This window comes from Aedes albopictus, chromosome 1 (genome assembly GCF_035046485.1).
Source record: "Aedes albopictus strain Foshan chromosome 1, AalbF5, whole genome shotgun sequence".
NCBI lineage: Eukaryota > Metazoa > Arthropoda > Insecta > Diptera > Culicidae > Aedes > Aedes albopictus.
Genome location: NC_085136.1, coordinates 282,487,112 through 282,503,028, shown reverse-complemented (window position 1 = coordinate 282,503,028; position 15,917 = coordinate 282,487,112). Strand labels below are relative to the sequence as shown.

The following is a 15,917-nucleotide window of genomic DNA, read 5'->3' as shown; positions in this document are numbered from 1 at the left end:
TTGAGATTTACGAGTAAATGAGTGTGATCCGAAGGTATAACTGTTTATTCTGAGCATACAGTATTTTTTACGGCAGTGAAAACTAATTAGAAGTACGATATTTATGGGTCTGAAAATCGTTCAGGCGAAGTGGATAGCAAATCTAACCTAGAATATCCTACAATTCTAACCTCAACTCCTCACTTGCACAAGCCGGATCTCATTTTTCACGGAAATGGTGGAACAAAATGCAAAACTAATGTACGTGCGACCGAGGGAATTGAAAGTTCTACCATTCCCACTTAAAAAAATTGTCGGATGTGGGTTGTAAGTAGGAAAAATAAAATAATTCCCCCAACAGATTATGTTGATAGGTATGTAAAAAAGGTAAACATCATCAGTTCGGTAGTTGCGCTACCGAAACAAAGATGAGTAACAGTATGTTTTGTTTTGCCCTTGAAAGCCAATAGTAAGAAATCAAAGCTTGTTTTTCTCAGAGATGGCGCCACCACATTAAAAGTAAAATCATTTTTCTTGTATGGACAAATCGCTGGCTTGCACTTGTTCCGCATCGCAGCGATTTGTACCCTGGGGCAAAAAGTTGCAAATTAGAAACAAAATCATTATGCCTACGCGTTTCTTCCGGATTCATTACAGTAATAGAGAATTTATTACGCCACCATACAAATTGCAAGCTGTTTACTTCTTTTTTTCTGACTAGCATTTTCCACCCGTGCTGCGCATGATGTTTCCGAGTGGATAGGTGCAGGCGGCGCCGCTGTATACACTGAAAGGCGGCTTGCAGTAATGACAAGCATAAAAATGTTTTTAAATTTACCATGGCAAAACATGATCATCGACCAACCAACGCTTCTTGTGTGCGTTTTGTTTTTTCTCACATCAACTGGTTCGATAGCTGAGTGGTAGCGTGCGAGCCTGGTGATGTCAAGGTTCTTGGTTCGAATCCGGTTGCCAATAGAAACTTTTTTTAATTGAAAATCGAGCCCATGGTAAAATTGAAAACATAATTCTGTTGAATTGAAACGAAATTCAGTCTGCACAAATATAGTGGCGTTGTGCATTTAAATTGACCCTCAGAATAGTAATTTTCACCGCAAGCCGCCGTTCAGTGTATGTGAAAAACACGTGGAACACGAGCGCCATCTACGATTCCGTAGCGCAAACTTCTAGGCAAACTTTTCTGCTTGTTTACACTGTTATCACGTTTACCGCATTTATCAGAAAAGCGCCTCTACCGGCACTCTAGCAAAAACGCAGCTGATTACTTCCTATTGACTTTTTTTTTTGATTATGTGCACCCCTAGGGTTCATCCAAATATTACGTAACGCTATGAGGGGAGGGAGGGGGTCTAGCGCTGTGTTACGCTTCATACAAAATTTCAAAATCTTTCTTTGCGTTACGTAATATTTGAATGAACCCCTAGTTCTTAGTTTGAAACTTTTTTTTTATCGCCGGCACAGACCTACTGAAACGCTTGGAAACGCTTCGACGCGAGCTTTTTTAGCGTTGCGCTTGACAGCGCAGTTTTCTTCCAGCCGCCCGATTTTGGAATTCCAGCCGCCCGTATGGAATCTCGGAAAACAATCGAAGTAAAAGTGATCAAAAATCCAGACAGCAAAAGCTGTCACACCCTCGTAATTTTTTCAAAATTTTGCCCGAATTTTCGCTCGAAAGTGATCAAAAACCGCGTCGAACTGTGCATAAAGTGTCGGAAAAAGTGGTGCAAGTGAAATTCCATCGGGGAAAGCGTTTTTCGGGTGGGAAAAAGTGAATTGAAAATTTGCTGTTTGGTGGGCTTCCTAATTTTCTTCCTTTTCGCTGCGGGCTAACTGGATCGCACGGGCCCAGGTGGTGCATTTCGGGTATCGCGGAGTATTGTGTGCGTGTGTGTTGGTGATTTGTTTACCAAAACACAGTCCACTTCGTTTCCTCTGCGGGGCTGACTGTGTGCGGTGTGGATCGATATTGGGTGCTGAAGTGCGGCGGGCGGGGTGAGAATCATTGCGATTTGGTGACTCATCAGTCGTCGGGTAGGGTGCAGTAGTGCGGAAGATACAGGGAAAGTCGAAGGGCAAGGGAACAAAATGGGCACCCTGTCGGATTTTGGCCAAGTGGCCCTAAAGTGGGATCCGAAAAATCTCGAGATTCGTACGATGTCGGTGGAGAAAACGCTGGAACCGTTGGTGCTGCAGGTGACGACCTTGGTCAACACAAAGGGACCCAGCAAGAAGAAGAAAGGTAAGTGAGGTGGTTCTTATGATGTGAGAGCTCATTCGGAGTTGATGCTTCTCGAGTGATTAACAATATCAATTTTAGGTAAATCAAAGCGCGCCAGTGCGCTGGTGGCTGCCGTCGAGAAGGCAACGGACATTTTCATCGAACGTGGAGAGCAAATTGCCTACGAAAATCCGGACATTACACAGGAAATGCTGTCGGCCGTGGATGAGGTGCGCAAGACGGGCTCTGCGATGAGTATTGCCGCTCGGGAGTTTTCCGAAGATCCGTGCAGTTCACTCAAGCGAGGCAATATGGTCCGAGCGGCGAGGAATTTGCTGTCGGCCGTCACACGTTTGCTGATTCTGGCTGACATGGTTGATGTGCACTTGCTGTTGAAATCTCTGCACGTCGTTGAGGACGATTTGGACAAGTTGAGGAATGCATCCTCACAGGACGAGCTGATGAACAATATGCGACAGTTCGGAAGGAACGCCAACGAGCTTATCAAACAGGCCGCCAAGAGGCAGCAGGAACTGAAGGATCCTCAGCTGAGGGATGATTTGGCAGCGGCTCGAGCTGTATTGAAGAAGCATTCCACTATGCTGCTAACAGCTTCCAAAGTTTACGTTCGTCATCCGGAGCTGGATCTGGCCAAGGTCAATCGCGATCACATTTTGAAACAAGTCTGCGAGGCAGTTAACACGATCAGCGATGTCGCCCAGGGCAAGGCGACGTCTCCACAGGATATCTACGTGGGAGCGGGCGAATTGGCCGCTGCTTTGGATGATTTCGACGAAGGAATCATTATGGATCCGTTGGCGTACAACGAGGTTCGTTCCCGGCCATCGTTGGAGGAACGTCTTGAGAGTATTATCAGTGCCGCTGCACTGATGGCCGATGCAGACTGCACCAGAGATGAACGGCGAGAACGGATTGTGGCCGAGTGCAATGCCGTTCGGCAAGCGCTGCAGGATCTGCTGTCGGAGTATATGTCGAATGTAAGTATTAGAGGCGGAAAAATCGATCGTAAAATCAACAATATTTGATCTTTCCATGTATTTTTACAGATGGGTACCAAGGAATGCACTCCGCAACTGAAGAGCGCCATCGGTCAGATGTATCGCAAGACGAAGGATCTTCGACGCCAGCTGCGTAAGGCCGTTGTGGATCATGTTTCGGATTCGTTCCTAGAAACCAACATGCCCCTGCTGGACCTGATCGATGCGGCCCGTTCCGGAAACGAAAAGAAGGTTCACGAGCGTGCGGAAACGTTCACGAAACATGCGGAAAAGTTGGTCGAGGTGGCCAATCTGGTGTGCAGCATGTCCAACAATGAAGATGGCGTCAAGATGGTCCGGTATGCGGCAGCTCAGATCGAAACCCTGTGCCCGCAGGTCATCAACGCTGCGCTGATCCTGTGTGCGCGGCCCAACTCCAAGGTCGCCCAGGAAAACATGGAAGCCTATCGGCAGGCCTGGGAAAATCAGGTCCGCATTCTGACGGAGGCGGTCGATGACATTACGACCATCGACGACTTCCTGGCCGTGTCGGAGAACCACATTCTGGAGGACGTCAACAAATGCGTCCTAGCTCTGCAGGAAGGCGATGCGCTGGATTTGCGGAACACGGCCGGTGCCATCCAGGGACGGTCGGCGCGGGTTTGCAACGTCGTCGAAGCGGAAATGGACAACTACGAGCCGTGCATCTACACCAACCGGGTGCTGGAAGCGGTCAAGGTCTTGCGGGATCAGGTCATGTCCAAGTTTGCCCAACGTGTGGATGTGGCCGTCGATGCGTTGTCGTCCAATTCGCCCAAGGACGTGGACGAGAACGACTTTATCGATGCCAGTCGCTTGGTGTACGATGGAGTGCGGGAAATTCGCCGGGCCGTACTTATGAACAGGGTAAGTACTTTGTTTTGTGTGGTTTGGGGACTATCGAGGTAAACGATGCTAGCGAGATTGATTCATGATTCAAGGGGAATCAGGAAACCACAAAAATATGAAATAACACGAATTTCTCCCTTGCAATATCGCGCCAACACGAAGGATGAAGAAGATCTCGATCCGGAAGACATTGAAGACGAGCAGTACACACTGGAAACTAGAAGCAAATGTAAGGCTCTCTCGAGCGGTCCCAAACTGGAGCTGGACCCTTCGAGCATGAATCTATCCACCCGTTTCATTGTTTGTGTGTCTTGCTATCTAGTAATGTCAGTTGATATTCTTCAATTAGTAACCAGATCCTATCATCCGGGAAAAATGTACAAATTCGTGTCATAGACGTCTACCACATTTTGTAGTAATCCACACCTCAACCTTCCCATCCGCTGTGTGTTTGTAAAATAATTTCTAAAACTATCTGTATTCTTTTTTTCTTTCCATACCCTACTGTCCGTCTTGTGCGTTCGCTGTTTTATGTTTTCATTTGTCCCGTCACAACAACACCCCTTAAAATCATCACCAACAACAACATCATCGCCATCAAAACCAAACCCCTGCCCTGGGGGTGTGCGTTCGTTGTTGAATGTCCCCTCAATCACGATCACCGCCATCCTGTAGAGCTCCGACGAGCTGGATACCGATACCGAGTTTGAACCCGTGGAAGACATGACCGTAGAGACCAGAAGTAGATGTAAGGATTGTGTGTTTTTGTTATGTTTTATTAGTTAGGCATGGTAGCTTTGGTAGATGGTATTTGGTAGAAGGTCCTAGTCCAGTACTTACCTATTTCGATACATACGTAAGGAGTACTTAGTAACGTTTATATTTCCTTCGTGTTTAGCGAGCGCACACACTGGCGATCAAACAATAGATGAGTACCCGGACATCAGCGGAATTACCACTGCAAGAGTAAGTTTGTGCGGAGAGCCCTTTCGAAAGCACAATTTCTCACTTGAACTAATCGAAAATTACAGGAAGCCATGCGTAAGATGAATGAAGAGGACAAACAGAAGATCATGCAGCAGGTAGAGTTGTTCCGTCGCGAAAAGCTGACGTTCGATTCCGAGGTGGCCAAGTGGGACGACACCGGCAACGATATCATCTATCTGGCCAAGCACATGTGTATGATCATGATGGAAATGACGGACTTTACACGGTTAGTTCCCAGAAGGGACGTTATGAAACCTTTCGACTAACAATCATTCTATTACAGCGGTCGTGGTCCGCTGAAGACCACCATGGACGTGATCAACGCTGCCAAGAAGATCTCCGAAGCGGGCACCAAGCTGGACAAGCTGACGCGGGAGATCGCCGACCAGTGTCCGGAAAGCTCCACCAAGAAGGATCTGCTGGCGTACCTGCAGCGTATCGCCCTCTACTGCCATCAGATACAAATCACCTCAAAGGTCAAAGCTGACGTACAGAACATCAGCGGTGAGCTGATTGTATCAGGGGTAATTGTAAAATTTGTTCCATTTTCTTTAGTTGAACGATATAATCTACCGTTGACGTTTGCGTTTTCTTCCTCCCTTGCAGCTGGACAGTGCCACCTCGCTCATCCAGGCGGCTAAGAATCTAATGAACGCCGTGGTCTACACGGTCAAATACTCCTACGTTGCGTCTACCAAATATACTCGCCAGGGTACCGTTTCGGTAAGTGTCTGCCGGAGTTCGCCGTCGCGCTGTTCCTCCTCTAGATTCGTAGATTTTCTTCCACCTCGGATTCCCACTGGTTGTATAATCGAAACTAACAACACTAACCTTCTTCTATTTCCCACCTCCATTAACAAATGGGAACGTTGAATCCTGTTTCTCCAGAATTACGTAAGTTGTTCTATCTCTCTCGGTGTTGTCACAAGAAAATTCTCGTCTCTGTACATATCTGCCTATGCTCGCTCTATCGTTTCCCCACCATTCGAAATCTGGATGTATCTATCTCGAAAAACTTTCTTTTAATATGATTTTCACATACCCCTACACGACACCGAACAGACAGCAACAACCGCCATCGTAACCCGTAGATAGAAGTAGCAGTACAAAGAATAACACTATAATTTTTCATTTTTAGCTTTTTCCTTATGTTTTTCAATACTTTTCCTAACGTTTGTTAGATTTTAATATGTTGATTCGGTGTAAGTGTATGATTCTGAATATTTTTAGGGTATACAGCAGTCGCGGCAAGCTGTCAGACGATGACAATTTGATAATTCTGTTTAATTTAATATGCATCATATAAATAGAGCAGCAACGATGCCCATGTTGCATTATTCCATTGCAAATGCAGGGCAAAATATCGATTTTGCTACAATTTGTGTTTTGTTTCCTTAGAATCTTTAAAAGCTATCAAATTTGAAAATTAGGTCGCACTATTAACACTAAGGAATCCCCGAATGATTTCAGTGAAGAATCTCCGAAGGAATTTCAGGAGGATCCTTAAAAAAACTACTGGAGGAATCCATGAAGAAACTTCTGGAATAGTCTCTGCGAGAACCGATGTATGGAACCCTGAAAGATCTTCTGCAGGAATCCTTCGTGGTAGAATAATTTCTCTTAAAGAGATTCCTGCACAATCTTCTGAAGAAATCCGTAATTGGAATTTTTGAGGGATTTCAGAAGGAAATCCAGGAAGAGTTTCAGGAGGATTTCGCAAAAAAATCAAGCAGTGATTCCAAGCGAATTCCAGCAGGAATCTCCAAAGAAATTTCAGAAGGAATCCCCAAAGGATTTCCAGCAGGAATCCTCGAAAGAATTCCAGTAAGAATTTCCAAGGGAATTCGAAAAAATCCACAAAGGATTTTTAGGTGGAATCAACGAAAAATATCCAGGGTAAATCCTAGAAGGGATTCCAGCAGGAATCCCCGAAAGAATTGCAGCAGGAATCCCAGAAGGAATTCTAGGAGGAATTCCATGAGGAATCCCCGGTGGAATTCCCTGAAGGAATTTTAAAAGAAATCTCCGAAGAAATTCAAAGAGGAACCATCAAAGGAATTCAAAGAGGAAATCCCGAAGAAATTCCAGGAGAAATCTCCGACGGATTATTAGGAGGAATCCCCGAAGAAATTACAAGAGAAACCGCTGCAGGAACCCCAGGGTGAACCACCGGGAGGAATCTTCGAAGGAATTCCAAGAACTCTCGGAACGCCCGGAGGAACTCCAGGCGGAATCCACAAATGAATTCCAAGAGGAATCCCCGAACGAGTTCCAGGAGGAATTTCCGAAGGAACTGTAGGAGAAATCATCGAAGGAATTCTGGGAGGAACCCCCTGAAAAATTCTATGAGGAATTCCATGAAGGATCCACGAAGGAATTCCTGCATGAATCTCCGAATAAATACAAAGAGAAATCACCAAAAGAATACCAAAAGGAAATTCTGAAGGAATTTTAGGAGGAATTTCCGAAGAAATTCCAGGATGAATTCCCATAGAAAGTCAAGGAGGATTCCCCGACGGAGTAGCAGTAGGAATTTCCGAAGAAATTGCAGGAGGAATCCTCGAAGGAATTCCATAGGATACCCTCGAAGGAACTTCAGGAGGAATCTCCGTAGGTATCCCAAAAGGAATCCCCGAAAGAATTCTAGGAGGAATCTCCGAAAGAATTCTGGGAGAAATCTTTTAAAGAATTGCAGTAGGAATCTGCGAAGGAATTCAAGGTGGAATCCCAAAAAATACCCGACCTGAAGGAATATCAGAAGAAATTCCCGAAGACATTAAAGGAGAAATCCAGGGGGGAAGCCCTGAAAGAATTCTGAAAAGAATCTCCAAAGGATTTCCAAGCGGAATAGTCGAAGGATTTTCAAGAGGAAACCCCGAAGGAATTCTAAGCGGCTTTCCCATAGGAAGTTCAGGAGATATCTCCCAAAGAAAATCCAGGAGGAATCCCCGAAGAAGCTCTAGGAGGAATTTCATGGGAAATCCATGTCAAATCCGAACGAATTCTATGGGGAATTATTACAGATATTCCAGGAGAAATCCACTCCAGAATATCCGGAGAAATCTTCCGAAAGAATTCCAGGAGGAATCCCAGAAGGAATTATAGGAGAAATCCCCGAATGATTTCCAGATAAAATCCTCGGAAACATTTTACTATTACTTTAGAGCTTTTAGTAGAACTTGTTACTTCAGACTCTAGTTTAATTTAAAAACACTTCATTAATACTTCACTTTTGCAAAAGAAAATAAAAAATGAATAACTCTTTTAAAGAAAAACTAGAAAGGACGAGCAAATTCCTTTTAATTCTACTACTGTGCTTATCTTCGGACAGATAGGCCTATTTCGTCTGTGACTTACAGACTTCTTCAGTGTCAAGTGCTCGACTGAAGAAAACCTCGCATTCGTTGTGGTATTTATACTAGGAGTGTATGTGTGGGTACGTGTGTGGGTAAAAGTGTAGGTAGAAAAATGTAGGTACAAAATTGTAGGAACAAAAATTGTAGGTACAGATTTGTAAAAAGCAGGGTAAAAAGGGGGTGTATCTACCTGTTAGAAAACAGGGTGTCAATAAGATACCTAAAGCTAGGAAAATTCCTACCGATTTGGTAGGTAGTCAATTGGTGTTTGTTGTGTTATTTTTTCCTGCCGATTCGGTAGGTAGTCAATTTGTGTTTTGTGTATTGTGTAATGTTTTGTGTGTGTTAGGTAAAAATTTAAACAGCCACGTGTACCCATTACCCTGATCCTTGTTAAGTAGTTTTTTATTGTTTTGTTTGTAAATTTCTAAACTTTCTGCAACATCAAGTTTCCATGGGTTTGTAATGTGTCGTAAGAGTTTAATATTCTAGTTTTTCTTTAAAAGAGTTATTCATTTTTTATTTTCTTTTGCAAAAGTGAAGTATTAATGAAGTGTTTTTAAATTAAACTAGAGTCTGAAAAAACTCGGAAACATTCCAGGAGGAATCCCCGAAGGAAGTCCAGGAGGAATCCCCGAAGGAAGTCAAGGAGGAAACCCCGGAGGGATTCCATGAGGAGGCTCCGAATTAATTCCAGAAGGAATCCACGACGGAATATCAGGAGAAATTCCCGAAAGAATTTCAGAAGGAATCCTCGAAGAAAGTCTAGGAGGAAACTCTGATAGAAAATCTAGGAAGCATCATCGAAGGATTTTCAGTGAATCTCCCAAAAGGGAATCTTTCCGGGTATGGGGAAGAATTTGCAGGAGGTATCCGCAAAGGATTGTCACAGAGGAATCTTCGAAACTAATCCTGTAGGAATTCTAGAAGGAAATTCTGTAAGAATTATTGTTGAAACTCCATGAAAGATCCTTCAAGAATATTCTGAAGATATGCCTGATTATAATCATAAGGAAATTATTGAAGGAACTCCTACAAGATTCCCTAAAGGAACTGCTGTAGGAATTCCTGAATCAGCTTCTGGAGAAATCTCTGATGTTACTCCTAGAGGCATCCGTGAGTCCTCGTGGAAAAATCTCTGAAAGAATCCCAGGAGCGATCCCTGGAAGAACTATTGAAAGAATCTCTAATGGAACTTCTCGAGGAATCCCCTAAGGATATCTTGAAAGTATCTTAGAAGGAGCTGTTATAGGAATCACTGAATAAACTTCTGGGGGAATCCCTGAATTCTCCTGGAGGTATCCTTGGATCCTCCTGTAAGATTATCTGAAAGAACTCCTCGAAAGATTTCTGAAAGAACTTCTTTTTTCTAATCCCTGAAGAAATTCAGAAGGAATCTCTGAAGAAACATCTGCTAGAATAGCTGAAACTTCTGAAGAAATCTCTGAAAGAAGTCCTGGACTAATTTAGAACTAAGAGCTCATGTATGAATTCCTAAAGGAACTACAGAATTAATCCCTGCAGGAACTCCTAGACTAATTTATAAAGACCTCCTGCAAAAGTTCCTGAAGGAACTTCAACCGGAATTCTTGATGGATCACAAGGAGGTATCTATGAAAGAATCTCTGAAGAGACTTCTGGAAGGAAACCTGATTGAACTTCTGTTGATTGTAATATGTTTATTTACAACACATTTTTTGGTGCATTTTCATACGTTATATTTTTTTTATATTGTCTTCTGTATGGTATTTATCTACAGTGAAATGTATTGCGAATGTATTGTAATGTAACAATACAATATATTGTGTTTGTATTGGACATTTTCACGAAGGAGAGCTATCACGCGGACCTTGAGTCTCTCAGAGTGGTCCTCTTTCGTCTTAAAAATCCATAGCGCACCAATGGTTTTCTTCCTAGCGGGTAACGTCGTAAGCTCCCAAATACCGGTTTGCTTCAGTGCCTTGAGCTCGTCCTCCACTGATGCCTTACAGAATTCTTTCTCCGGATCACTGATGGCTTCTTGAAACGTATGTGGTTCACTGGACGATTGATCAACCATTTTTCCATTCGCAGAAAACTGCTGAGCTGCCACACCTTACGTTTCAAGAGTCGATCCTCTTGGTGTTTCAGCAGTCAACTCCTTCTGCAGGATATTCATAACCTCAATGATTTGGCAATCATCAACGGTAAATATCAGCTGATTCATCTTCACATTGTCATCAGGTAGAGCTGGTGCCTGGATTTCTTCTGCTCTGCGGTATCGGCGGTAGAAAAAAAAACTTTGCAGCATCGTTTTCCTTCTTGAGAACTTCTCCAGAATTCTCCGCTGCAGTCGTGCTTGTCATCAAAAACCGTGCATCTCGGCTGACCACGATCTTGTTAGATTTTGTACCAATGAAACGCCTTGTCATCTTGGAAACTTGAAACAAAGGTCATCTTGGACTGACTTGGGCTCGAGCTTCTTCCGTTTCTGCTGGGGTATGAAAACGTATGCTTGCGATTCAAAAATTTTCAGTGGTCCAAAATCCGGCTTGGTTCCTGTTTTGGCCAAATTTCAAATAGTGTATTTTGAACAGATTTCGTCGACAGAATATTCTGGAGGTGATTTGCAGTAGGTATGTACTGACAGCTTATACAGAATAGCAATAGTCCGGTCAGCTGTCCAGTGTCATCATCCACCGTGCCATTTCAACTAACGAAGGATTTTTCCTTTCAGCAACGCCGTTTTGTTGCGGCGTATAAGCCACGGTGAACTGCTGCTTGTCAGAAACTTCTTGACTACTGCAGTACTCACCACCTTTGTCCGATCTGAGTATTCTGGGTAATCTGATAAACTGGGTTTTCGTATACTGCACAACATCTTTCTGCGCTTCAAATGTCTCTGGCTTCTCTCGCAACAGGTACATCGTTGAAAAGCGGCTAAAATCGTCAATAAAGGTGAGGAAATATCGCCGCCCTCCAGGTGTAACCGTGTTCATTGGTTCACAAAGATCACTAACTAGGTCCAGTATCACTCTTGACTTTCTTTTCGAAGCTTTCAGAAACGGTAGACGTGACATCTTCTTTCCTTAGAGAGATGTTTCGCAGGTCATCTTCACTCCACAATGCAGAACGCCAATGCCATTCACTATAGGGTACTGCAAGCACCTGATCTAACCTCACTTTGTCTGACAGTTCAGCGAGCTTGTTTACAAGGTGTTAGATTTTTTAACGAGCGGCGAAAATTAAATTTACGTTTTCCGTCCCGAAACCATTATGATACGGAAATATCGATTATATTCATCTCTACTAGTACAAAACCAATCGTCTAATTACCGTTTTACTGAAATTGTATCGAAAAACAGTTTTGCCGGATCTCCGCCAGAGACTAAGTCCATGTAAACAAGCCCGCTGAACTGTCAGTGCACGAATATTCAAATATCCTGTAGTTCGCAAATCTCTCGCTCATGGCGCTCGCATCGTTTTTGCTCATGTTTGACGTTTGATCACTGCCGCCTTCTACTCAGTGGATTTGCGAAATACAGCGTAATTAGCATTGGGCGATTATGCTTTTGTGACGATGATTTTAATCGCACTTTGTTGCAAATGATACGTCTGTTTGTCTGTGGCTTCAGCATCACGGTGTCCCAGTTTTAGGCTGACCATCCGTCCCGTATTTAACGGGACAACTCAATTTTCAAATGCTCGCCACATGAACATTGTTTATATTTTTGACTGATTTATTAGTTCTTTCTAGTTGAAATAGCATTATAAACAGCATCCAGTTCTGTTTTTGGGCATTGATTTTCTTTTTATTGTATTTCCAAAATGTGTCCCGTATTTAAACGGGACAAATCTGGTCAGCCTACCCAGTTTACAATGCCATTCATGAATGCATTCCTTTGTACTACATTGTTCAAGTCCATTTCTCCGAGGGGCAACAGCAGCAACTCGGTTTCCATTACACCACTTTCGGTGCACATTTCAATTCATACGCAGCGCCAGTTCATAACGTTGATTAGTTCTGGATAATCAATGATGTCGCCGATTAACATTTCCGATTAAGTGCAGTCATTTTTATGACATTTAAAAAAGACACGGACAACGTCTTCAGCTTTCGGCTGTACAGACTGTTTTAAACTTAACATTAGACAACGGACAACGGAGCATGCACCAGTGGAAACGGGGAAGAAACTATTCTCACGAAAAGTTGCAACGCCCGAAGCGGGAATCGAACCCTCACCCCATAGCATGGTGCGATTATAAGCTTGGTGACCCTAACCGCACGGCTACGAGGCTCCACTACCATCCCTGGCCTGACATTTACCATCCTGCTTCAGGACTTCCTGTGAGATGTAGGTAAATCCGTTTATCGAAGCACTTTTGCCTAACATCTGCGATCTTCTTCTTGGCGTAACGTCCTCACTAGGACAAAGTCTGTTTCTCAGCTTAGTGTTCTCTAAGAACTTTCACAGTTATTAACTGAGACCATCCTCTATCAATGACCATTTTGCATGTATATGTCGTGTAGCAGGCACAAAGATACCACAGACAAACAGACGTAACACCTTGAACGATTTCCATGGAAATCCATCACCCAGTTCACACTACCATCACCTGGTGGAAAAGTTGCACGAATCACTGTGTTGTGCCATATAGTCAACAGAAGGCGCTAGTGTGAAACGCCAAACGCATAGAAAAACGATGCGCGCGCCTCTGGTTGTGAAAGCCACAATAATGAAAATTTAAAATGATCGTTAAAAGCGTGGTTGATTCAAATTTCGCGAGTGTTACGTCTGTTTGTCTGTGAGAATACTCTATGCCCAAAGATATCAAGAAAATTACCTTCACGAAAAGTTCCTGGACCGACCGGGAGTTGAACCCGTCAACCCCAGCATGATCATGCTAGATACCCAGGCCTTTACAGTTGTATGGACCCAACATCTGTGGCATTAGCTTCAAAACAGTCTGAAATTTAGAGTGTTTTCCCTTTTTCTTAAAATCGGATTATTTTTTCTCATCAGAATGGTAAATCAAATCTCTGAAAAAATTTAAATATTGTAGTGACGTTGAATTCTGGAAAAACATAATTAAACTCAATTAAACAAATAGAACAATGATTAAAGTTCAGATTTTCTGCAATTTTTCTGTTCCAATTTGCTCATTTTTCAGGAATCAGCATGTTTGTGCCTATGAACTGTGATATTCTATATCCTACATCAAGATTGATATCACTCGATCGGTATTCTAAACCATCAAAAGGCACTTTAACTAGGAGCAACACACTATGGATAATTACCGACCCTGATGTTGACTGACTCGTCGCACTCACTGGCTCTCACACACTTATATCAGGATACCACATGAACTTCAGGTTTTACGTTTGCAGAAAACTTCTCATTTCAGAGCTAACTCCTAGTAGTTTTGAGAAATTTAACAATCACACCACCATTTGTAACTTTTCTTCCATATCATCCACGAATCTCAAAAAGTGACTGGATTTTGTGAAAAGTTTATCTCGAATCATGAACCTGGCTCTTTCCATGACACGTTTCCCATACTGAACAACAGACACACAAGCTCATTTCTATTGCATTTCTTGATGAGCTACGAATCTACCTAGTTTGATCCGAGGGGCGGATCACTTCCAAAACAACTGAATCGAAAATGCGTTTTGATGAAAATGCGTTACAAAATGCTCCAATGCGTTGAAAAATGCGCCAAAATGTCCAATGCGTTGAAAAATGCACAGGAATGCATGACGAATTTTTGGAAATTTAATACATACACAATTTGTTGAAAAATACGCCAATGCGTAAGAAAATGCGTGTTATTTATCAATGCGTATAAAAATGCGAGCATTCCACCAATGCGCATAAAAATGCGTGTTTTCTATCAATGCGTAGAAAAATGCGTGTTTTCTATCAAGGCGTAGAAAAATGCAAGTTTTTTTGTCAATGCGTATGAAAATACGAACAATTTTATCAATGCGTTGAAAAGTGCATGCTGTAAAATTTTGACAGGTGTTGTTCAATTTTAGAAATGCGTACCTTAATACGGTCAATGCGTAACAAAATGCGCCAATGCGTATGTCAATACGCCAGACTGAATTGAAAATGCGCTAGTGATTTGCCCCTCGGTTTGATCCCAGTTTCTGTCGAGAATAGACGTATGAAAATGTGCTCTTTGCAGTCTACTCTTTTTCCCGGAACCTCTATCGAAAGATGCAATAGTGACTCCCAGCTAATTTATTCGCTTGAATTCATAGTGAGGCAGAGGCGTCCACACCCTACATTCTTGACGATGGATTGTTCTGGTATAAATCATTGCAAATCTACATGCAGTTCTACGTAATAAGGTTCCATACGCTGATCCTTTTTTTTTGTTGGCTTGGCTTCTGTTTTGACAATCAACATAAAATCGACGCTTCTGGTTCTTTTGTGTTACCCATTCCGCCTGAAAAATGTGTAATTGCAGCCGACTTTTCTATGAGAAAAACTGATTTACATAATTCGATTACTAATCAGGTTGCAGGTATGTAGATTAGTTAAGGTAAGTTTTTACGTGGACTATAAATAACATTTTACTTACACCGAATCATACACGTGTTCATCACTACCGGCTGAAGCCTGCCAATATTTCACAATTCATTTAGTAATATGTAAAATATCTTAAATATTAAAAATATCTTCCTCAACTGTTATTTCAAATTGAAATCGCTCGTTCTACATAACGCACATCTCACATGGTACCCTATCCGCTCTTTTTCGCCCCATTCACAGTCTCCGATAGTGGTTTGGAAAATGAAAGCACCGGAAAAGAAACCCCTCGTCCGTCCGGAAAAACCCGAAGAGGTTCGTGCCAAGGTTCGACGAGCTTCCCAGAAGAAGGCCCAGAATCCGGTACATGCACTTTCGGAATTCCAGAGCCCAACGGATGCCGTTTAAGCGTGTACCGTGGTGAGGTAAATTCCCTATCATCGCAATCGAAATCTCCTCTCTATTTCTGCGACTGCACTACCACAGCAGGGCAGCTACCGCCACGGTTGCGTTGCAATGCAATTATTGAACTAAAAGACACACACAAGGATACAACTATCTATTCAATAGTGATTTTGTATGAGTTTATACGCCTACGTTACTTGCACTAGCACCACTACCGGCGAAGGGATTAGCGAAAGTCATATAGAATAGAAATTTATTCCAAATAAATTTTTTATTTATTATTTTTGACACTATTAAAATCTATATATTTTTTATTAATGTATGGCGAACAAAGACGTTAAATGACTGAGAAAAATATCGCATTAAAAAGGTTGTAAGGTAACGGAGCGCAACGCATTTTTCGGTGTATTCGAACATTTAAACCCCAATTTTTAATGGAACGAGCTGCTATTTTATGATTTTATGAAATTTCATCATTATATTTATTTTTCAAACTATACAAATATGCATTTCTATCAAATTCAGCGTTTTTGCAAGTATAGATCAG

The 15,917-nt window shown here is 42.6% G+C and overlaps 1 protein-coding gene across 4 annotated transcripts; it reads left to right on the top strand.

The window, feature by feature from the left end:
* Positions 1-1,578: 1,578 nt before the first annotated feature.
* Positions 1,579-15,756, top strand: LOC134285668 (catenin alpha). Of its 4 annotated transcripts, none has more exons than XM_062846908.1 (9): positions 1,579-2,239; positions 2,318-3,216; positions 3,286-4,122; positions 4,780-4,852; positions 5,003-5,070; positions 5,136-5,317; positions 5,375-5,615; positions 5,698-5,814; positions 15,209-15,756. In XM_062846908.1, the coding sequence occupies exons 1-9, from the start codon at positions 2,086-2,088 to the stop codon at positions 15,371-15,373; spliced, it is 2,736 nt and encodes a 911-aa protein (XP_062702892.1). In that variant the 5' UTR covers positions 1,579-2,085; the 3' UTR covers positions 15,374-15,756. The 4 variants fall into 4 exon arrangements, with proteins under 4 accessions (XP_062702892.1, XP_062702890.1, XP_062702893.1 ...); XM_062846906.1 differs by having other exon boundaries at positions 5,375-5,621; XM_062846909.1 differs by lacking the exon at positions 4,780-4,852 and adding an exon at positions 4,267-4,333.
* The last annotated feature ends 161 nt before the right edge of the window (positions 15,757-15,917 follow it).